The sequence below is a fragment of the Vanellus vanellus genome (assembly GCF_965231255.1).
Source record: "Vanellus vanellus genome assembly, chromosome: Z".
NCBI classification, from domain to species: domain Eukaryota; kingdom Metazoa; phylum Chordata; class Aves; order Charadriiformes; family Charadriidae; genus Vanellus; species Vanellus vanellus.
In genome coordinates this window covers 50,977,505-51,001,913 of record NC_138908.1, presented here as the reverse complement: position 1 = coordinate 51,001,913, position 24,409 = coordinate 50,977,505, and the positions used below count along the sequence as shown (strand labels likewise).

The following is a 24,409-nucleotide window of genomic DNA, read 5'->3' as shown; positions in this document are numbered from 1 at the left end:
GTTTTTATACGCAAGGTAAATCTGTACCAGAGCAGTGGTACCTATACAGAGTTGCAATGCTTTCAGATTTATGTCTTAGATTATGACTAGTTGCTTTTCTGGAGGGATGGTTATACTGTTCTGAGAGGCATTTTGTTTTGTTTTCCCTAAACTGAGAAACTAACTGGACAAATATGATTCCTTATGAATAGAGAAACTCAGTTTGGGTTACTTACTTGTCAGCCTTTCTCTGCTTCCTTCTTGTTGCCATAGGAATGCTGAATAGTTTCATATTAGCATATTCTCTTCTAAAATCCAAACAGTGATGTGGCAGAAGAACAGAGTAAAGATCCCAGAACCGTGAAGACATCTGCCAATAATCCACCAAAAAGGGGAGTGTCCTTGACTCGGAGCCACAGTGTTGGAGGTCCGCTGCAAAACATTGATCTTTCCCAGAGACCGTCTCATGGCATTTCAACAGTTAGTCTTCCAAATAGTTTGCAAGAAGTTGTGGTAAGTCTACAATCTGCTCATTCAGTTCACAGCAAAATATTGAATGCAATGAACTTACAGTGAATAACGTCTACTACTAGCATTCTTGTCCATTTGGGGCAATAGAACGGCCAAACATATTTTCATGTTCTTGTGACAAATATAATCTTGGTTTGGTTAATCTAAAGTTGTTTTTTCAGTAGATTGTACAAACAGTGCTGCTTGATTTGAAATGTTCTCTCTAGCAGAATGAAGCTAGTCCTTTTCTTTTTAAAACTGGAAGTTTGTTTTAAAAATAACCCAACTTCTACAGCAGACTAAACACAACGGTGCAAATGTCGCAGATGGAGTGATGCACTTCACTTGTAGAGGGAAGCAGTGATACATTTATTGGTATAAAACAGGGTTTTAACAAAGTTTGATAGTAAATGCAACAGTGGTTTAGTGAGATTCAATGGCAAGGCACACTTGGTTATTTACTGCATAGAGGACAGGGTCAGACAGAACTGTCAGTGAGACACTCCTATTGAGTCAACATTTAGAAAAGACCCCCTTGCTTTCTAAGCTCCTTCTCAGAGTGGAGCTAGGTGCAGCTGGATCCGATCCTAGTCCCAGACTTCATCAACGTTTATGTCTAAAGGATCATGTATGCGCAATCGATCCTTTATATCACTTACCTAAGATTTCAAAGTTTAGCATGCTAATAGTCACTTAGGAAGGATCTGTTGAGGAAAGGAATCTCTGAATCTCAAGAAGTAACCTTGAGAGGCATCCGTACTCAAGGGGACATCCTGGTGTGCTGCCTGCTGCTGTGCAGGAGAGCTCAAAGGGCTCTTGGGCTGTTCACTATTTATGGGGGTAATATGACTGACTTAGCCATATTTGCATATCAACCACAGTACCAGTATTGTGCTTAAGTGGGCACATTGCTCAAGTTAGCCCTTGGCTATTGTGTTGTTATTTGTCTCCCCAAAACCGTGCTGGGCTGGGTGCAGCCATCACAATTAGGTGCACCAGTTATGACTACCACGAGTGGTTATTGCTTGGGCAGGGTTACAGGAGATAAAGGTCAGGTTTGCAGTGAAGTACACCGTCACAGCAAACAACACACTGTTGCAAGAGTTTGTTCCTTTTCCATGCATTTACTTACTCCTCCTCTATATTCTGTTAGGCTTACCTGTTGAGTGGGTGGGAGAAGGTAAGAGGCAGTATTAAGACTATTACATTATTCTTACATGTGGAACAAAGTGGTTCTCCTCTCTCATGGTGCTTTTTATTGGCAAGGTGTGTTAACATGTGAACTCATGATTCACTTCCGCATTTACTGCTGTCTCTACTGCCACTGGCTTAGTACTGGCTTAGATAGCTTGAAACTGCATAATCAGGAACAAGTTATAACAAATGAGCGTCTTGTCTTTTTCACATAATAGAGAGCTTAGGTGATTGTTCTTTAAAGTTAAGAAACACCTGTACAGTCAAAACTGCTGATGCTATTAAAGTTATTGTGTGTTCAGTACTTCCAGAGGCTTCTTCCAGATATCAAAAAGACCTGTGCAATGCGGGAATTTCAGGGCAAGTAATCCTAAAGAGTATTTCTGGAAGAAAAGTCTTTGGTTTTGTTAAAAAAAAAAAAAAAAAAAAAAAAAAAAAAGGCAAAACAATTTTTCTTTTATATGTGTTATTTTCTTTTTAATTTTCTTTTTAGGATCCTTTAATAAAAAGACCTAATCCTCTCCCTGTATCTGTACCCTACTTGAGCCCTTTGGTACTGCGTAAGGAGCTTGAATCACTGTTGGAAAACGAGGGAGAGCAAGTAATCCATACATCCAAATTCATCAATCAACACCCTATAATTTTCTGGAACTTAGTCTGGTATTTCCGACGGTTGGATCTACCTAGCAACTTACCTGGACTCATTCTAACATCTGAACACTGTAACGATGGAGTGCAGGTAGGTGGGTGGCTTCCTCGTATTAGAACTGCAGCTATTGGAGTAAGCTAAATTTGAGAGTTCGATTCAGAAAAAGTGGGTAAGTGTTTGCTGAGTAGCTTGGATCTAGGTTCCTGGTTTCTGTAATACAAATAGATAGGTTTTGTTTTCCACCAGAAGTCTTGAAGGAAGATGAGCAAAAACAGCATTCAAATTCTAGTCAAGCTGTTCTCTTTTAAAAAGCCAGAGAGTAAGATTCATTAAAGAGAAGGCTGATACGTGAAAGGAAATAAGAAGTGTCTGTGGAGAGCTCATAAACTGCAATACATTGTAATCCACATACTATACTGTGTACAAACCTTTTATTCATCAATATTTTTTGTTCTTTTCCACTAGCAGTTTTTGCTATTCAAAATCCACTGAGTTTCATTACTATATGAATAGAACAAAAGAACGTATAATAGATGCTATCTTTTGAGTATTTTGCTTTTCCTATTTTAAGGAGCACATGTTTTTCTGAAACCTATATGATTTGTGTGAGTACCAAATTCAATAGGTATTTATATATGATGCACATGAAGAAGGTGTATTTTCCTGTCTGCTTGTATGCACTTTAATTTTAAAGTTCTCTCCCTCAATTTTAAAATAAAACAACACCTAGAACCAAGAACAATTTTCCAAGAAATGTAGTTGAAGACCAAGACTAATGGAATCTAAAGCATACTGGAAAAATACAGTACATTAGCAAGGAAACCCATAAGATGGGATATAATATCTTGTAATTAGTACATTGAATTGACACACTAGTGGTAAATTTTTCTTACCCGCTAATTCTTGTTGTACTAGTGATTCCAGAGGCACTTAATTTTATAGAATAATTATGGAACTATTGTGTTGAGTGCCATATATTTTTAATGGAAATAAATTGTTCCTATTTGTATGCAAATATATGCAAATACAGATTCTTTCTGCTTGTTGGGAAGACCAACACACATATATGCATATCTTAATCAGGTCAGAAAATACTAAGGTATGGCGTGATAAATAGTACAAATTGAGTAATGTGTTTGATGTACAAAAATTATTTTCGGATACATATTCATAAATATTTTCTTCAGATATCTGTAGAGAACTGAATGGTCTTCATACACTAGGCTAAACTAGAAAAGGCAAGTAAATGTTGCAGTAATTGTGCTTTGCTCTGGTTGAGTGCAGAAGACCAATTGTTTCTGTTTGTTGGATTCAAGATAAATGAAGTAAACCTTTGTAAACCATTTGTTTGCAAAATGAGTAAAAGAGCAGTTTTTTAAATAATAAGTCTGTACTGATTTTTTTTAAAAACTTCTTCCCTTTCCTCATGTGTTTTAGCTTCCTTTGACATCTCTTGCTCAAGATAGCAAGCTAGTGTACATCCATCTTCTGTGGGACAACATCAATCTCCACCAAGAGCCAGGGGAGCCTCTGTATATATCTTGGAGAAACCTCAGTAAGTAAAACAAATGTTACAGAAAGCAGAGGGAGCAGTGGCTATGTGTCGTGGTTTAGGCCAAATCCACCACTGGGGACCCGAGGGACCCCAGACGGGACCGACAGATGCTCCCCTCTACCCCTCTACAAAGAGAGAGAGGCAGAGGAGGAAAAAGAGACTTAAGAGTTTAGAAGAAACTAAACTACTTTAATGAAATATTAATAATAAAATAAAAAGAAATAATGAAAAATATATACAAAACCGTATCAAGCTCCCGAGATGACAATCACATCACCGGCTGGCACTGGGGCAGTCCCAGGCTGGACTCAGTAACGGACGGGAACTGGATTCCGGATCTGGAGTCAGGATTGGGATCACAGGCAGACAGAGTCCTCCTCAGACGTCGGCCATTGAAGGAAGAGCCCGTGACCCTTTGGTCCCTCAGCTTTTATACTGAGCATGAGGCAGATGGGATGGAATACCCTGTTGGTCAGTTTTGGGTCACCTGTCCTGTCCGCTCCTCCCTCCAGGTGGGACCCCACTATGCTTTTCCGCTTCCGACCCTCCAACGTGGCAAATAACAAAGTTGGTTGGCCTTGGCTGTTATGACAATAAGTGTAAGCAGGAGCCTCTCTGCATACCATGCCTGGGCATCAGCCATAAACAATTGGCCTTATCACTCTGAGAGAGTGAACACTGTCTGCACAATATGCAGTTAATTTCAGTTGTTAGAAGAGGCCCAGCTAAGAAGCGAAGTTACTGAACAAAATTGGTTCTGTTTTACCTCGAACCAGGACACTATGGAATGAAACAGTTGTTTTGTAGTGTCTGAAGTGTACACAGCCCATCGAGTTGGAAAGCTTTTTTATTGTATGAAGCATGTGCAATCCCTTAGATACTTAACATAGTGTCGGTGTCAAACTACTTGTAAAAATATCTTACTGATCTGTATGAAAAGGTATGTTATCTGTTCTTTAGATGTCATACACTCATAAACAGGGTGGGAGGATTTGCTCTAGATGTGGTACTACACCTGATTTGAATGTTTCACTGCATTATGTGGTTATATCTATGCAGGCATGAAAAAGACTGTATTACAAAAAAGAATCTTGTGTTTCTATAAATGAATGGAAGGTCACAAGCCCCATTAATATGTACATTTGGCAGCCAACTTGACTGTCAAAAAGTAAGACCTAAGAAAGCCTTTGTCTACCATAACTTGATTTGGAAGGAAGAAAAAACAGGTAGACTGGTTATGAGAGCTTCAGGTTTTCGTAACTTTTGAAAACTATGCTAAAAACTTTGTAGCATGCTAATTCTAGTTCTAAGGAGGAAAAAATGGTTTGTTGAAAAGCGTCCTGAAAAGAAACAGGTGGATCAGAAAATTACGGTCAAGAGCACAGAATAAGATGTGGTGTGCCCCCCAGCTTCTACGAAAGCGTACTGATTTGAGCATAATACATGAAAAGCGTCCCCAAAGCATTCAGACATGAATGACGATGCATAAATGTATGTATTTATGTAAATAAAGGAGCAGAAGGCCTGTTTTAAATGTGGAAGAAAGCTAGTAGTATTTTAGATAGGCTCTACAGCAGCGTCAGAGAGTATTTGGAAAACAGGAAATTACATTTGTAAACCATCATATATGTTAATTTTACTAAAACCTTAGGTTGGTGTGATTATGATTACTACCCTTGGTCTACATTCCATTTAAATGCCATGTGCATGCTGCCTAATCTGTAGCCTTATGTTTTTGCCAGTATATGGACTTGCTATTCCCCCACAAGTCACTGTTTTCCATAGAATAATAATAGTTCAGTGTTACTCTGGAAGTAGCAATGTAAACAACAAATCATGATGGTGCATGGCTTGATAATTTTTTTCCTGGTTGAGACAACTGTGCATTATCTATTTCAATTTGTAGCCCAAAGGTGTCAAAGTGGTTCTTTGATAAGAAACGTGGCAGTGTTTTCTTTTGTTTTATTTCTTTTCCTTTGTGTGTGTGTTTTTTTTTTTTTGGTTTTTTTTTACACAAAAAAACAACCAACCAACCAACCAAAAAACCTCCTTGGAGTGAAATTATTTTTTTAAACTTAAGCACAGCAATAAATCTAAGCTAACAAACCATCATAGGCAACATCTGATACTGGATATTTTTCAGTCTCTTGTCACGTGGGAGCTCTTGCACATGGATACTTGTTGCATCCTGTCACTTTTGTGGTGGAGTAAAGGCTATAAGCAGGCAAAGCCTTTCCATTGTAAAAAAAATTCTGTAGATTGAGTAGATGTTCTGCATATATATCTCACTTTCTGAAATACCTTCTGCTTATTAAAGGGAAAAAAAATCTTTACCATTTTAATAATTTATACTGTTGCTTTTCCCAGATTCTTCTGAAAAAAGACCCTCCACAGTGGCAGAAAATCAGCAGGCAACAAATGCTTTGTTGGAGAACATCAAACTAAGTATTCAGCACAATAATGTTGTTAAACCAATCAACCTCCTTCTACAGCAAGTTAAGCCAGATGTGAAACGACAGAGGTAAAGGGTTAATTTCTTCCTTTCTCCCCTCTCAAAGTTAAACAAGATCAGACCATATACACTTCATAATGATAATTCCATAAGGTGCTCTTGGGAATATTCAGTTTCATTTGTGTCCACCAAATACTGTGTATACTTGTTTATGCCCATGTTTACAAACAAATGCATTCTGTAGCCAAATGCATAACTCATCCAATTCAAATGCATAAGTGTAGTTCTTTAATCAAAATGGATATTTTACAAATGAATAAGAGAAAAATCTGCATATTGACTATTTGCTGTTGCTTCAGATCTAGCAAATTAATAAATACAGGTGTGCAGAATCCTGTTGCAGTGTCTGGCATATTCTCCAAACTACCTGGTTATACCTATTGAAATTCAATCAACCTGGATTACCGGCTAAGAAAAGTGGATGCAGCAGATCCATAAACAAAGGGAGACACATACGGCACATTTTGCCATTTGCACTACAGTTCAAAGAGGGCTTCATACAAAAGTAAATTACAGCAGATACAAGATGTGTTTGAAGTCTGTCATGCTAAGTCATCTTTGCTTCTGTGGTTTGTAGTTACTAAAAAGGAAGAAGAACTAATCTACCTAGAGAAGAATCTTTGAGTTCCAGAAGTTAAAAAATTAGTATCTAATTGTGCAGTGATATCCAGTTCTGAGCTAGGTTGTGACATTCTGAAACAAAAAACAAACAAAGTATGGGTGATCTGAAATAAGCCTTCTCCCTGTACTTCTCCCTCAGGCAGGAATGGGTTAAAAATGGTGATTAATTTTATATTTCTTGTTTTTCTGGAGTCTTTATGGCACATTTAGCAGAAAGGTTTTTCATAGAAAATGTGACTGCTGGGATTTAGTGATAATATAGCTTCGTGTGTTAAGGAATAATATTCAGTCATGAAAAAAACTTGAGCTAGTAATCATGTAGATTGGTCACTTTCTTCATGTATAAAATTAACAGTGCAGAAACTACATAATGGAAGATAAGCATTTTCAACATTAACTTTCTAAACGTAGGATAGTTGGTGCTTTCATTGACTTGCCCTTCAAAATATTTCCTAGGAGTTTTTACAGAGAAATTCTTTTCCTGTCTCTGGTGTCTCTTGGGAGAGAGAACATTGACATTGGTAAGTAAAAAATATTGTGAAATGCATAATGCCTATGTATAAAATTTATGAATACTTTACATGAAAATTAGTGTATAAAATCGACTTTCCATCCATGAGTTTCTAAGTAATTGTTCAATTGCTATGTTTAAGTAAAAAGTACTGTGTTGTCACTCTTCAAGTAGGTGTTTCTTTTATGAAAATGTAATTCAGATGAGGCCACTAATTTTGGCTTTATTTATAACCAGTAATCCAGTATTTTAAACAGAGTTTACTAGCTTGAAGCTTTAATACCTTATGTCTGAAAACTTGTTCCCAGTCTTGTCCATCTTCTCCGACCCATGTATTAGACCTGGTTGCCCACCCCTTCCTGATCTTCTCTACCCTGACTTCTACTTGGTATTATGCAAGCAAAGAGACTCCCTTACAGGGTGTGACAGGGGAAATACCCTCGAAACAGACAAACTGAACTGTGATACAAGTAATGAGCATCCACTGTGATGCACTGTGATGCTCCCGCATGAAGATGTTTTTCAGGTTCTCTGCGAGGATGCAGGTTGAAAAAATTAAAATCAACAGCTAATTAAGATAATTATTTTGTTATTATATAAAAATCACTGAAAGTATTATGTAAGAACAGTAGTGTGCACTGTACATGGTTTCTTAAATAACTTCAACTATGCTTTTTCTATTTCAGAGGTCTTTGACAGTGAATACAGACTTGCACATAAAAATCTACCCAAGGATGTTCTTGAAAAGATGCAGAAAATAGATGCTCCACCAAGCAGCAGGGTTGAGTGTTGTAGGAAGTGCTTTGGAGCACCTTTAATATAAAAACGAGGAAGACACGCTAAACTCCAGTGAGACAAAAGTAGAGGTGAACAAACCAGGAGAATGGTGATATATACACTTTGAATCCCAAAAGGTGATAATTGAACATTTTGTCAAAGCAATTTCATTGAGCTACAACATATATTCTTGTCTTTCATCTCATGAGACACAGCATAAAGTATGTTAAAATGTTTTAAAACTTTATTAATTGGGTGAGTTGGTTTCAGTGATTGATCTGCTGTTTTTTTTTTCCTGTATATACTTCTCCTTTACCCTCCTCAAATCTTTCCCCCACAATATCAAGTTGCTCAAAAAGGTGATGATTAAACAGCAGCCTACAGTTGGTGACTTTCTTAAGGGCCACCGATATTTGTGTATTTTAATGAAATACCTTTCCTGCCACAGAATACGTAGATTCTTCACTACTTCTTTAAAATTACCTTTACCTAAAGAGGGATCTTTTTATTGATGTGCAGTAAGTATGTATGAATGTAAATATTTGAGTCTTTGGAAGTTGCAATGCAGTTGTCAGATCACATTACCTAAAATTCCTACCCTTCTCCTGACCCTTGTCCCAGTCAGTATTCTATATTATCTTTAGCTGACCTTTTCATAATGTATGTCTATATATTTGTAAAAACCAGAAACGTACACTCAGTTTTCCTGTATTGTCTATCTGACAAATCATACTGCCACTTTCTCCAAAAGAATGATAGGCTTTTGTAAATGTGGTCTTCAAAGTGTATATTAGCACAAATTAAGTGCTTGAGTGTTATGAATCTGAAAAGATGAATCCATCTTTTGGATTGCTTCTAGTAGATAAGACACTTCCTCACCTCTCTCATATATAATTGACTACAGTAGTCATAGTCTTGATAAGAAGAGCCTGGATACTGGTCAGCAGTTTAAGTGTTACTTGAGGAATATGATAAGATTTATTCCAGGTTTTTTGCTGAAATTTAATGGTGTGGCTTTTCTGATGGAATTATTCCTAGAGAAAAAAAGAGTAAAATTTGTAACATGTTAAAGGAGCATAGCTAAAACTATAATCACATCCAAATATGGATGTATTTAATTAATACTACTCTCTTTCATTAAAATTTTCATTCTTGAAAATGATGAGGGATGAAGATCTGTCTGGAACAGCTTCTACATGAAACAACAAAACCAACTTTTGTTTTTTCATGAGGCTAAAACAAAGGATTTGCACTATTTGTGACAAAATATATTCACATCATAGGCTAATTCCTTGTATTTTGTCTAAAAGTGCTGATCCTAAGTTAATATGGGGATATTACCTGGGCAGATTCTCTCCTGATGAAAATACTGTGTTTTCTTGACAATTAAAAGCAAGAAAGCACACACTAACTTTTTTATTATTATTCTTTATTCTCTGGGCTTATGCATGGTTGCTTGCAGATACCTGACCTACATCACAATGGAAGAGTAGAGCTTGATTCTTCATATTTTCCTTTCTCCTCCTATTATATAATTGATGTGCACGGTTCCATCCTTTTGAAGTAAAAGTCTCTCTGAAGCATTCGTCCAAACAACTTATTACTTCTACAAATCAAAATGGCAAATAATTCTATACCGATCTTAAACATACAGCTATACAAAGATAATTTTTGAGTGTTAAATGGACAAAACATATGATTATGTGATGCAGCTTGCAAGGAATCAAGTTTTAGTTATTCCTAAATTCTCCCAGCTCAGTAAATGACAAAGGAAATCTGTCCAGAGTGTGCTGTTTTAGATAACTGTTGACATCCAAATTCTTTTAAACCATAAATAATAAATAATAATTGTTATGAACTAAATTCTGTAAGGAGATCACCTTCATTTCAAAACAACCTTCCCATCTGTTTCTGAAAATAGAGATTAATCAGGCAGTAGTTTGTAAAAACAGCAAAGCAGATTGTGTCACAGCATTTTGTGCTAAAAGTTAGACTTTCCCCAGGTATATACACTAAACAAAAAAAACCCAAAACCACCCACCCTAAAGCCTGAGGGGAAAAGGACAGCTGCAGGATTAAACTTGCTTTGTTTTGCTCCTACATATTGGCATTTCTGTACACTACAAATTAACTTCTATTCCTGTTGTATATACCTGGATTTCAGAGTGGTAGAAGTCCTGCATGTAATTACCTGAAATCTTGAATCTGCCTATTGAAATTAATTCTTTAATATAGAATGACAAAAGTAAATGCTTACTCTTTTTAATCTGGATTTTCTTAATTCCTACTTTTTAATATCTAACTAATCAGCTGGTTCTTGAATGAAATCCATAGGTCATATGAAAAGGGAAATCTCTCGAAGGAGTTTGCTTACTAAGTTTTCATCTAAGGAGGTGCTTTTTTGGGGGGAAAAAAAAAAGTTCACAAAAAAATTGAAAGGAATTAAGAACTGAGTGTTTTTTTCCTAGTTGCTTTCCCTTCTTTCACATGCATGATGGCACTTTCTGTTCTTCCTTTGACTCTTAGGTCTCCTCCTACAAACTTGCAGAGACTGCAGGTTTTCCTACACAAACTTTCTGAGATGTAGGCTTCCCTAATTTGAATGCTGAAAGAACTGTGAGCATGCATAAGGAAAGAGCATGGCATAAAATAGCTTGGCATGGCTCAGTACTTGTAGGGTTGAAAATCTGGCCAAAATTAAACAGGGAAAAGACTTCAAAAGTTGTTTGTTTGTTTGTTTGTTTTTCTGAGTGCATTGCAAGCACTTTTGTCTTTCTGAAAATTGGGCACTAAAAGCATAATAAGTTCTTCTCTGCAAGTTAATAGCAGCATGAACTTCCTGGGCTACATAGGGAATGACTTAGTTACCTACAAATGCTTCTAATTTGTTTGACACCCCACTCCTAGTAACCCAAACTTATCTGAATCCATAACGCATGAATGAGCTGGACAGAGTGTTGTGAAGGAGGGGTGTAGATTAGCTTGATCTTGTTTCTGTTTTCCTTTCGGTGTAAGCAGAAAAAGTAGCGTTTTGCTCTCTGGCAAAACCTCTTCCCTCCAAATACTTTCTAGTAGCTCAACAGCCTGTGCTCAGCAGAAGATGGTTCCGTATTTTGGAATTCTCACATACAAATGGGAGGAAAATGATTGTAGATCAGTAATGAGTTCAAAACCTGCAAATTGCACAGAGTGAGGGTGTAAACCAAACTGATTGCAGAGGTGGATGCAAACTGTTAATGAATTTCAGATAAGGCAAAAAACTTAGAAAGTTTGTGTTGGAATAACAGTTGTCACAGAGAAGCTTCCTTGAATTGTTGTCCTAAAGATGTTGAACCGCAGTCGTTTATGCTGAGAAGATACTATCTTGCACCTTTCACTCAGCTATAAAACAGTTATACATAGCTTTATGTGCTCGTATCAGAGTAGCCATTTTTTGTAGAATTAGAACAACAAATGAGGTCTTACAGGTTTAAAATTGGGATTCTTAAGTTACAAAGTATTTCTTTATGAATTATAAATATATTCTGGCCCATCACCGAGACATAGCAACTTTTAAAACCCCATAGGTGTAGGAGACTGATATGGCTGCAGTATTGGCACAGTAATAGGTGCCAGCTTTTACATGTTACTAGAAGCACCTGCATGTTACTTATAGTCATATCCTGTCTTCACATCTTAGATAACTCAAGTTTAGACAAAACCATTTTAATGGAAAATATTTTATTTAGTTATATGTGTTTCAAACTAAATTCATTTGTTTTGCAAGTAACTTAGTCTTGTTCCTAGTGGAATTTCACATTGGTTAAGCTCAAGCTACATTGCACTTGTGAATGAGTAATTTTATTCCATTTTAACTGTGAATTAATGGCTTTTTATATTGCTGCAGCTAGAAGAATATACCTTTCATTGAGTTTACTGCTTTCCTTGAATAACTGCAACATAGGGGATATTTTCAAAATGTATATTAAATTAGATCATAGAAATTATATTTTTAAAACAAATTGTTAAAATGTAAGTAACTGAGGAATCCACTCAGTAGTTTTCTCTTTTTAAAACTCCGAATTCACCAGTTATTTCAATACAGATAACTCTATTTCATTAAATGGTAAGCAGGTCATGTTATTCACATAACTGTACATTTTCAACAAAGTTGTTTTTTCTTTTGATTAATAAAAACCTTAAGGTGCCTTCTGTATATCAGATTTTCATTATGGACCTTTTTAAAAAACAAACACCTTTGTAACTTTTACATCTTTGAGCTGAATAGTTGAATTGGACTCTAGTTCTATATTCTATTATGCTATAGATTGTGATGCATATGAGGAGAGAAACGGATAGGGTTTTTTGTTCTTTCAGTCTGCATCAATCTGTGGTGCAAATAAAAGGGATTGCTGTTTTTAGAAGCACATTAAACTCCTTTTAGGAGCTTAAAATAAACTGTATTGTAATGAGGATGAAAGGATGTAGTGTGAATAAATTATGAATTTATTAAGTGAGCTGGGAAGTTTTCTTTAATGCAATAAAATTTGCACTGGTTTAGAGACTGTTTTGAACTGATGAAAAATGGCATCCATTTACTATGCTTTGATTAACAAGTGTTTCTCTGTAATGTTTTTGTACATTTGACAAATGTTTCTTGAGTTTAAAAGGGCACTCTGCATATTCTGAATTTCTGTATAGATATCATAGACTAAGAAACAATTTTTAATGTTTTCCCAAAATAAAATATGTATGCATCCTGTGAAAAATTTCATTTGCTCAGTTTTTTTGCCATTGGAACTCACCTGCTTTACAAAATTTAATGTTAAATGCAAATTCATCCTGTGGTTTGTCAAAAGCAGACTTTCAACTGCCTTTTTTGAGAATTGTTTCATAGTACCTCAGTAAATTCTGAATGGTGGGAAAGAGCGGGAGCGGTTGGGGCAGGGGAAGAGGAAGAGAAAGCGTGGCATTCACTTGTGAAGATTTAGTTCATGAGACAAGATGGATCTGTGGCACCTTAAGCAAGCCACAGGGACAGCAGAGGTAAGAACTGAAAAAAAAAGCTGAGGGAGGCAGAATCGATGAAGATCTTGTTTGCGGGGAAGTCATGGACCCCAGGTTCCTGATGGTAGAGCTGCTGCTCTCTGCTGACCAGGAAAAGCAGCATTAACCAGTGGGTGGGAAGAGGTTCCTGGGATTTCTGGTTTCTTGGTGGCTTTGTAATGGGGGCAAAGAGTGGTGCTTTCAGTGATGCATCCTAGCTTGCAAGAGACCTTGGTGGACCTCCTGCCTCATAACATACGTGCAGGTTTACATGCGTTTTCCAGATTTTATTTTAATTTTTAATAGGGCAGGGAGAGGAGTGATGCTGGGATGAAATTTAAGCAGCAGGAACTGCCAGTTACCATCAAGTGCTTCAGGCTTTCAGAACTGAGTATCTTTCAAACTCCCTCATGCATGGCAGTTAATTCATTCATCTGTTAGTAAAAATAAGAATACCAGAAGAAACTGATATGTATAGAACAAACTGGTAGCTGGTAGAGGAGATTCATAATAAATTCATCTTTTCAGGTCTGTTTTTAGGTAGGGAGCTCAGGAACAGTCTTTTGGGCTTTTATTATCTTGTCAGCATCACAGTGACTTTGCTTCTTTTGCGCTCGCCGCTTTTGTCACTGCTGTCTCTTTAATAATGCTGCCTGCTGAAAATACTACGCTGCCTTCCTCATATGCTGCCTTTAGCGTGGCCTGTTAGGAGGCTGAAGGAGGGAGAGTGTCACAGGCACCAACAAAAGCTTGCATTTGAGGAACCCCTAAGGAAGCATGAACACAGGATTTGGGTTTCAAGCTGTAGGGAGGAGGGAACTGCTACCTCCTGTGCCAAAATCATGTGAGAAATTTTGAGGGAATGTGATGGTAGAAGGCGATAGGAGAAAGAGATGACTTAAGGGACCTCTGATCCTCCATGTTTTCAGAGCTATCATCATAATACTCATTAGTGCTAGTTCTCCCCAGCTCTGTAGAGACAAACTCCTACTGCCTCCAAAGAGGATAGATGATTGTCTAACTATTTCTATGATTCTAAAGGCGGAGTCAGTAACTTTCCCAGCTGGAGCTGATGGGGTCTAAAAGGAAACACAAAGATCCTGCCTCTGGGTGGGAATAACCTCATGCAGCAGTGGAGGCTGGGGGCAGGCTGGCTGGAGAGCAGCTGGGCAGGAAAAGACTTAAGATTCTCGGTGGACACCAGCCTGACCCTCACAGCACAGCAAGCCAACAGTGTCTTGGGGTGAACTAGGAAGAGCATTGCCAGTAGGTGGAGGTAGGTGATCTTCACCCTCAGTGCTGGTGAGACTTGTCTGGGGTGCTATGTTTTAAGTCTGGGCTGACCAGTACAGGAGAGACTTGGACATCCTCGAATGCCTCCAGTGAAGGGTCACAAAGGTGATGAAGGACTTGGAGCATCTGGCACACAAGGGCAGGCTCACTGTTCAGCCTGGAGAAAGCTTGGAGGCAGGGGGGAGGGAGAATCTCATCCATGTGTGGAGACCTGATAGGGTGGGTGGGGAGTAGAGAAAACGGAGCCAGACTCTTCATGGTGCCCTGTGGCAGAAGAAGCTGTGGGCACAAACTTGAACTACAGGAAAATCCACTTAAATATTTTAACTGTGAGGGTGGTGATACACTGGACCAGGTTCCCTGGAAGGTTGTGGAGTCTCCATCCTTTATAAAATGCTCAGACCTGACTGGACACTGCCCTGCTTCAGCAGCGGTTTCCACCACAAACTTCCAGGATTGCCTACCAGTCTCAGTGGCTCTGTGGGGATGGGTGGTAGCCAGAAACTGCTTAACTATAGTAAAGTCAGGAAGTACACAGGGGCAGAGAGAAAGCACTACCTTATAAACCTCTTCCCAGTTGGGGCTTTGATTCATCCATGACCTAAAGCCACAGTGAAAGCAGTGACTGGGAAAGTCCTGTAGAGGTTTACCAAAGGCATATCGTGCTGGACTAACTTGATCACCTGCTACAAGATAACATCTGTCTCCATGGCAAGAGCAGTGGATGTTGGTTAGCTGGACTTCAGAAAAGCATTTGACACCATTTCCCACAGCCGCCTTCTGGTCAAACTGTCAGGATACAGGTTGGACAGGTGGTCTGCGAAATGGGCAGGGAACTGCCTCACAGGCCACACTCAGAGAGTGGTCATCAATGGTTTTTACTCAGGCTGGCAGCCTGTCATAAGCAGCGTCCCCCTAGGGATCAATACTGGGCCCCATGATCTTCAACAGCTTCACAAATGGTCTGGATGATGGAACTGAAAGCACCCTCACCAAGTTTGCTAATGCCACTTAACTGGGTGGTGAGGTGGACACATCAGAAGGGAGAGCCATCTTACAGAGACACTTTAAGAGGCTGGAAGAGTGGGCTAACGAGAATGGTATGAAGGTTCAACAAAGATGAGTGCAAAGTCCTGCATCTGGGATAACATAACCAAAGAGCCCAGCATAGGCTACAATCTCTGTGGCTGGGGAGAAGCCCTGCTGAGAGGGACCAGGGGGTCCTGGTAGACAACAGGCTGAATGGGAGGCAGCACTGTGCTGCTGCAGGAGCCAAGGCAGATTGGAACCTGAGCTGCATCTGCATGAACATTACTAGCAGAGATAGAGGTGTGATCATCCCACTCTACTCAGTGATTGTCAGGCCATACCTGGAATAGCAGTTCCAGTTCTGGGCCCCACAGTTCAGGAAAGATGCACACTGGAGAGGGGCCAAAGGAGTGCCACAAAGATTACCAAAAGGCTAAGACAAACCACCCCATGAGGGAAGATTGAAGGACTTTGGTCTTGTCACCCTGGGGAAGGCTCAGGGAAGACCTCATCACAGTCTTAAAGGGCAGCTACAAAGAGGATGGAGGCTGTCTCTTCACAAGCAGCCACATTGCGGGGGGGGGGGGGGGGGGGGCAACAGGTACAGGTTGTACCAAGATATAAATATAAGGAAAATTTTTTAGGGAGAACAATCAATCACCAGAACAACCTCCCCAGGGGCATAGTAGATTCCCCATCACTGGAGATTTTCAAGGCATGACCGGACAGAGTGCTAGAGTCACATCTGGGCTCTCTTTCTCATGAAAGGTTGGACCAGATGATCTGTAAAGATCCCTTCCAACCTGGGCTCTTCCATCGTTCTAACTCATGGTATGCCTGATTTGCACTTACAAACCCAGGAGGGGAGAAGGAAGCAAAGGAATCACAAAGGGAGATTCAAGGAAACAAGCGATAGAAAACAATGCAGGAAGGAGTTTTTTGTTCTTGGGAATTAGGCCATGTATTTCCTGGCTGTGCCAAGGCCATGCATTCTCATCAACAGCTTGACAAAAATAACCAGCACTCCACCCACTCTTTTCACCCATTAATACAACTGGGTATTCGTTGGAACTGCTTTGGAGAAAGACTTATTAGCAGCCTATACAGTAGGACATCCTTGCAAGAACACACTAATCTTATTGCTTTGTGACCTCAACAAGAGTAAATGCCTCTTAACTGCACACAAGTACCCATTTCTAGGATCCAAAAGAGAAGGCTGAACAGTGTTAAAATATTAATGCCTATTTCTGTTCTGCCAATTTTTGTGAAATTCTCAAAATTGTGCATTTAGTGAGTGCTAGTCTCATACTTGAAGATGAGGCCCCCTTTTGCTTGACAGTGCCTGTTGATGACTTCCTGAAGCAGGTGAATTGAATATGAATCAGATTTGACAGAGATACACAATATTTATCCACATATTGTCCCTATCATTTTTTGCAGCCAAGACTAACACAAAAGAAGTGGATTTGTGAAGCACAGGCTTAACAGGACCCATCTGGCTATCTTCACTAAGGGAAAAAAAAAAAAACTTGTTTAAAGTGAAACTGTAGATCTTGAACATGGCCTAATAAAAATCCAAACCTGATATATGTGGTTCATCTTACATAAAATGGTATTCTCTTAAAATATTACCCATATTTAACTCATGCTTAACTACTATTGATAACCCTCTCTGCTTTTTCTGATTATGTTGTTGATTTGTCATTCAAAAATAGTCTATTATTATTCTTCCACCTGAACAGTTATGCTGCGAAAGACAGCTTAAAAGGAAGCTTGGAGTAACTGCTTCAGCCAGTTCTCTTGGTCTGAGGCTTCTACTGCACACACAGGCATTTCACAGCAAATTCTACCCTTGTCAGAGATCAGGATCCTCCACTGTAATACAACCCAAAAGTTCAAGGATGGCGATTTGATCCTATGTGCCCGTAATCTACTGTGACCAAGTCATGTGTTCTGCAACTATTATTTTCTAGAGTCCAGATTCCACATTCTCTGTAGTAAAAAATTACTTCTAGACAGTCAGGTGGAACCCTGACTTGTTTTTATAGTGGGAATAGAAGCACCTATCACAAAAACTGAAGTGGATCCTAATTACTATTTTAGGAATAACCAAGACAATCTATTTAGCCACAGGCCATTCCAACAAACACTTAACATGGATTCTTAGGTCAGAGCAGAATTCCCATCACCCTTACCTGGTACTAGATCTGCAGATTACAGTCTGAATACATAAAGGCTACCATGAGGTTTTTTTATTCTTGAGTAAAATTATTATCCTTGAGTCAAACCTTTTAATTGCAGAATGCTGAAATACTTGAAAGAGTATCAAGTTGGAAGGGGCCCACCGGGATCAAGTCCCAACTCCTGCTACTGGCAGGACTACCTGAAAGTAAGCCCTGACAGGCTTGGTGCTGCGACCACCTCCCTAGGGACCCTGTTCCAGTGACTGACTTAAATGCACTTAATTCTGCCAAGAATCAGCTGAAAGCTTTAAGAATCTTACATGCAGCGTCATAAGGAAGTAGCATGATTCTTCACCCAGAAACACTATCCTGTACTTAGTGCTAAAAAAACCCTAACAAACAACAAACCCCAAACAAACCACTGAACACCACCAAGTGAGTTCTACCCACAGGTCCTGAAGATTATTTCAAGTTTAGTTCCTGTGGACACTGCTGAATCATCACACAGGACTTTGCCACTACACGTAAATCTTGCTTGTAGAAAAATCAACACACACACACAATGTTGTTATAAATTAGATCTTCTAACTAAAGACATGAATATATACTACAAGTTCTCAAAAGGGAACTGCATCAAGGTTTGAGTTTTTTCTGCATGATGTAGCTAGTCTAGACTACTATTTATTTTAAGAGACAGACCGTAACAGTATGCACTGGAAAGTCTGATACTGAAAGTTAACCACCAAAAAGTGTTTATTTTTAGTATCATGTACATCTTTACTTCTGACTTGACTCAGACTTAGATGTAGAAGCTCTCAATGAAGAAAGCCGGCGCCTCTTTGCAATCTGCTCCTGGCGTTTCTCCTTGGCTTCCTGAAAAGCAAAGCAGCATGAAGTGAGCACTGAGATGTCACACATAATCAAACACTTTAAAACATCAACAAATGAAACAAGTGGAAAAGCAACTTGAAGGAAGCTACCATAAAGAACAGATCCCTTAAGCCAATAAAACAAAATGGCCTCCCTCCTTCACCGATCAGAAAAAAATTCTACAAGAATCCAAACCTGCACAGACCCATGTCTTTAAACTAGTGTCCCAAATTACAGTAAAAATACTAATCCAGAGTTCACAACATACTAGAGGTTGATCTACTCTCATTTCCACCTGGAAGTCATGAAACACTCAAGTCCTGTGCCAAATATTCCAAATGTACTGGTTTAGCAGTCACTGCTTTTTTAGGTGCAAGAACAAACTCATCCAAACAAAAAGCTCCTTGCCAAGCTATCTTCATCCAGGTTTAACTGCAGGATCCTATTTCTCCACGCAACCACTCAAACACTTTGGTATCCAAGTTGAAGTCGAATTAATTTAAACTAAAATTGCTGTTGCAAAACTTAAACTTCACAGGCCATAACCGTTCACTGTTTTCTTCAAAATCAGCTCTCAATTACACTGGTCTGGTTAATTTCTACTATTCTGGGACTGGCAAAAATGGACAGAAATGCTCACAAGAACATTTGAGTGGCAACGTTTATACTCAAATTCAGACATTCCTATTCAAAATGAGCTAGGTATACAGCAGCTCTAACCGTACAGCCAGGTTTATAAAATCCATTGATGCTAGGATATGAGGTATTCCATATAGCTGAGCTAAGGGCAAACGCACCTTCATTCTCTTGGCCAAGAGCTTCGCATATTCTGCTGCTTCCTCCTTGTTCTTTTGAGTGCGCTGCTTCTTCAGAGCAATACGTCTGCGCTTATGTTGCAGAACTCGAGGAGTCACTAGTCGCTGGATCTTAGGAGCCTTGGTTCTGGGTTTCTTGCCTAAAAAACATTACCAATCACCGTAAGTGGCAGATTATCATCCAGAGACCTCAGGCCTCATCTAGCAAACTCAAGAGTAAGTTCCATTTACTGTTACAGTAACATTATTTAGTGTACTACATATTATAACACTATATAGAATTCAACCTCTTCACAGATTTTGCAAGAAAAATGATCAATTATTATCAGATGTAGCACTAACAGAATAGTCTTAATAAGCATGATTTGCTATCAGAAATGAAGTGTAAGTAACTTCAACTCCCTGCATTTTGTGAAAATTTCTAGCTTCTCAGCAGGCCTGTCTTAAATAACACCCTCTAAACTCAAAATCTTTACAGAATGCAGAAACCCATCACCTAGCTTTCAAAACAAGCCATTATGTTTTCAGTGTTAAAAAGCTCTCTACAAGTCTACGTAGGCTTGATGTGTATCTCCAGAACACATGCCCATTCTCCATGATGGGCAAACAAAACACCACCACACACATCTGTATAATTTCACTACTCAATCCTGCCTGACTTCAGTAGTCACAGTCTGATGTCCACCAGGATTACATTCTTTAATGGACAGTGTACTTCCTATGACGCAAAAAAAAGCGGTTTTTTACCAAACTTTCACAGTGCCCAAGCTTTATCATGTCCTTTCTGCTAAAAATCCTCACCTTTTCTGTTCCATGATCAAACACAGAAGAACCCAAAATTCAAATCTTACACTGCAAGAGACAGGTGGGAAGCAAAACAGTGCCCTTCCAGTAAAAGCCAATGTCCAAGACTGCCATAAGCAATGGCGAAAAAACTTAGTATCTTCTCTATGTACTGCTTTTTATCTCCACCTCGTAATAAAAATGTTTCAAGAACATTCTACCTCATATTTAGCCTTCTTTTACTAACGTTTATTTTTGGATTATTCTTAGAACCACTAGAAAGTATAACTCCAGATTCTATCAAACTTTTGAAAACAAACTGTGCCCAAGTAGATGGAAAACTTATCCATGTGTTACAGCTGACAAAGCATAAATACCATGACAGTCAACTCCTGGATCTATTACTATAGTGACCTTCATTCACTCCAGTAGGCTGGACACCTCCTTGCTGATAATGACATGAAACCAAACAGCTGTAAAATTTGAGTTCTTACCCTCTTTGTTCAGAGGCTTCCTCACAACATACTGGCGAACATCATCCTCCTTAGAAAGGTTGAACAGCTTGCGGATTCTGCTAGCCCTCTTGGGACCAAGACGACGGGGCACAGTTGTGTCTGTCAGCCCAGGAATATCCTTTTCACCTTTGAAAATATAGGTTTAAACATGCAAATTAAGCCTCTATCTACTGAACACCTGCTTTGTTAGTGAATTTCAATCATAAGAATAAATTGCATAATAATTCAAGGAAATACTAGATAATACTTAGGGTTTACCTGCCAATAGCACCAACCCTAGCTACACTTCCCTGATTCAATGTGATCAGATTACTGATGGCAATAAAAGTGTTTCAATAACCAGTTTTAAAATTAAAAGAATGTAATACTCAGAGGGAATTTCGAGACACATTCACACTCTAAAATTGGGACTGCATTTGCATTCTACAGAATTTCTCAGTCACTAGCAAGCAGGCTCTTTCCAGGTGCCCAGTTCTACCTATTGCTTGCTTCATCCAGACTCTTACCTTTTTTCACTATGACCAAGTTCAGAACACTTAAGTTGGCATCAACAATGCAACCCCGGACAGATTTGCGTTTTCTCTCTCCAGTTCTTCTGGGGCGATAGCAGGAGTGGCCCTTGCTGAGCAGAAGGCGAACACGTCCATGAGTCAGGACACCTTGCTTCATGGGGAAGCCTTGTTTGTCATTACCACCACTGATCCGGACAACATAGCCCTATGAAAACAGAGAAATACACTTCCTAGTTGCTCACGTCTCTTATCACTTCAAAGAGAAACAGTGGGAATCCAAACATACTGTTCAAAACAACAGGGAACTGTGCCCATGATTCAGGGGAAGTCACTGTTACTGCCAATGCAAACAACTTCTTTAACCAACACCTCTTCAACAGTTCAGGAATTTTACTTAACAAATGTGAAAAATACCTCTGCATTCCAAAATTTACAATTATTCTATTTATCTTCAAATGTGTATTCACAAATTAAACTCCTATCCATTCAAAGTTTTGTTTAAGCTACACCAGACTGAATTTTGTCTGTTATTGTCTAGCTTTTCTTTAATCCTAAACCTAACCAATGCCTGTTATCATCACAAACTGGAAATCTACATGCACCACAAGAGCATCTGAAGTAGGGATATGTGGATAAAAAAGAAAAGAAAATGTCCTGGTTTGAGGTAAAACAGGACCAATTTTGTTCAGTAACTTTACTTTTTAGCTAGGCCTCTTTTAACAACCGAAATTAACAGCATATTTTGCAGAAACTGTTTGCTCTCAGAGTGGTAAGACCTATGTTTATAGTTGATGCTACAGCATGGTATGCAAAGAGGCTCTTGCTCATACTTATTCCATCTCATCTGCCTCATGCTCAGTATAAAAGCTGAGGGATCAAAGGGTCAGCTCTCTTTCTTCAAAGGCCGCTGTCTGAGGATGACTGTCTGTCTGCCTTTGATCCCAATTCTGAATCTAGATCTGGAATCCAGCTCCCATCAGTCACTGCATCCAGTCTGCGACTTCCCCTGTGCCAGACAGTGACATTACTGTCACCTTGGGAACTTGATAGAGTTTTACATCTCTTTCATAATTTCCTTTTTATTATTTTATTAATATTTCTTTAAAGTAGTTTCTTCTAAACTCCTAAGTCTCTCTCTCTCCTGCCTCCTTCTTTGAAGAGAGGCAGGGGGGAGCATCTGTCATGCTGCCCAGTGGCTGGTTCAGCCCAAACCACGACAGAAAAGTAAAGCTTTTATTGCCTTCCTTGTGGAGGTAGCAGCAGAAAAGATCAACCTACCCAAATTCAGTTGGACTGTCCATATTAACACTTAACTATTCCAACCCGATCCACCAGGCCCAACATGCTTTTTCCCATGCACTAGCAACAGTTTAAACACAATGAAGGCAATTTTGAACTTGTTCAGTAAAGAAATGCAGCAATTTTACAGTACGGATTTAATTTCTTCTGAATACCAAGATGGCACTCAGATGAAGAACAAAAAATTAGTACAAAGTGCAGTAAAAAATTCTCAACACAAGGTTTTAAAAAAAGCACTTAAAATAAATCAAAGCAGCAGAACAGACTAGCCAAATCACCAAATTCAGTACACATAGCTTTCAGCATACCTGCCAAACATACACCATATAAACACTCTAGTGTGACAACAGTATACTGGAAAAATTTTGTAACTTAAGCTCCCCAAATACTGCTCTAACACATTCTTCTACATTTCTTACCTTCCACTCCTCACCAAGAGAATCCGCTGCGACCTCCGTGGCCATCCGTTTCTCATAGAATGTTCTCAGCTTGCGCTCATCGTCCACTTCAATGAGCTTCTGGCAGCCAGTGGCTGGGAAAGAGATGTTCAACTAACAGAAGGAAAAAATATAAAAAGAAAAAAATATTCTATTTGGTTGAAACTTTTAAAGAGACATTTTAACAGAAAAACAGCATTTATCTGCTGGTTTCACCTTAGCATTTCAAAGCTGAAATCCCCGATGTGGTTACACAAATGCTTACTTGCCGTAACTTATCACTACCATGCTTAGAGAGCCAGGCAGGTCTGTCCTTGCCACACTGGGATCTATTAATCGTTCACTTACAAAGAAAACTGGCTTAACACAGCTGGAGCTCGATCACCTTAAAATAGCCTGCAATCAAGCAAGTCAAGGTGAGGGCAGCAGAACCCCGTTCCCCATTCTTCTGCAAGCCCTTCACAAAACACGCTGTATTAGAAAGTTACATGAGCAACCTAAGGCGAGCGACACTTGCTGTTGGTGAAAACTTGTGCTTCTCGGGGGCCGATGCAAAGCCCAGCGCCTCGGCGACGCCTCCCGGCACTTCCCTCTCGAGTGAGGCCTGGTACCAGCACAGGCCCAGCTCTATCGCACACGCCGCCTCCCTGCTAGGCCCGGCTACTGACAGCGCAGGCCTCACGCTTGCATGAGGCCTTCTAAACGAAGGAGCAACCGCCACCGGAAGCCGGAGCTCCACGGGCCGCCGGCACGAGAGGCCCCACTGATGGAAGAAGGCCCGCGCGGCCGCCATGTCGCCCCGTCACCAATCCGCTCCCATCCGCCCCACCGCGGCGTTCCAGCCCCGCCACCAAGGACCATCGCCCCCCTCCAGCGGCGCCGCAGGCAACGCCGCAGTCATTTGTGGCGGGGGAAGCCGAACCCTGCCAGGCGCGGCCCCGGTCCCCCGCGCCACCTTTACCTTCATCCTCGCCGAGCCGCACCGCCACAGGAAAAGGCCGCACTTCCGCCCGCAGCTGGCACATACACCCGCCAAGTCTCGCGAGAACGGCACCGCCCAGGCCCCGCGTGACCAGGGCTACCCAATGGCGAGCGGGGCTTCGCCCGCCGAGGGGCGTGGCGGAGAGGAGCCGGCTCTGCCCAGCGGCGGCGGCGGAGCAGCGCTTCGCTGTGTGGCGACTCCTGCGGGCAGGCGGCGGGGTACGCCTCTCCACCGCCTGTGTTTCGGTTAGAGAAAAGAGTTCCTGCGCGCCGCTCACCGCCGCGGCGGGCAGCCGTGACCGGCGCAGGTCGGGGGGTGGCCGCCTGCCTCTGGCGGGAAAACTGTTCCTGCCAATTTC

The 24,409-nt window shown here is 40.1% G+C and overlaps 2 protein-coding genes across 2 annotated transcripts in view; one reads left to right on the top strand and one right to left on the bottom strand.

Annotated features, from left to right (window-relative positions):
- DENND4C (DENN domain containing 4C) overlaps positions 1–8,354 on the top strand; it is a gene marked incomplete at its 3' end in the record, with an annotated part of 73,498 nt that extends 65,144 nt beyond the window's left edge. Inside the window, exons 28-33 of the mRNA XM_082498060.1 lie at positions 303–492; positions 2,177–2,422; positions 3,770–3,887; positions 6,255–6,408; positions 7,477–7,541; positions 8,218–8,354. Coding sequence (XP_082354186.1) covers positions 303–492; positions 2,177–2,422; positions 3,770–3,887; positions 6,255–6,408; positions 7,477–7,541; positions 8,218–8,354 — 910 coding nt within the window. The remainder of the gene's footprint in view (positions 1–302; positions 493–2,176; positions 2,423–3,769; positions 3,888–6,254; positions 6,409–7,476; positions 7,542–8,217) is intronic.
- A 10,213-nt stretch (positions 8,355–18,567) lies between these two features.
- RPS6 (ribosomal protein S6) lies at positions 18,568–24,097 on the bottom strand. Its single transcript, XM_082497428.1, has 6 exons — positions 24,031–24,097; positions 23,052–23,183; positions 21,328–21,538; positions 20,801–20,947; positions 19,506–19,663; positions 18,568–18,711 (listed from the first exon to the last, which is right to left on the bottom strand). The coding sequence occupies exons 1-6, from the start codon at positions 24,034–24,036 to the stop codon at positions 18,616–18,618; spliced, it is 750 nt and encodes a 249-aa protein (XP_082353554.1). The 5' UTR covers positions 24,037–24,097; the 3' UTR covers positions 18,568–18,615.
- Between the last annotated feature and the right edge of the window lie 312 nt (positions 24,098–24,409).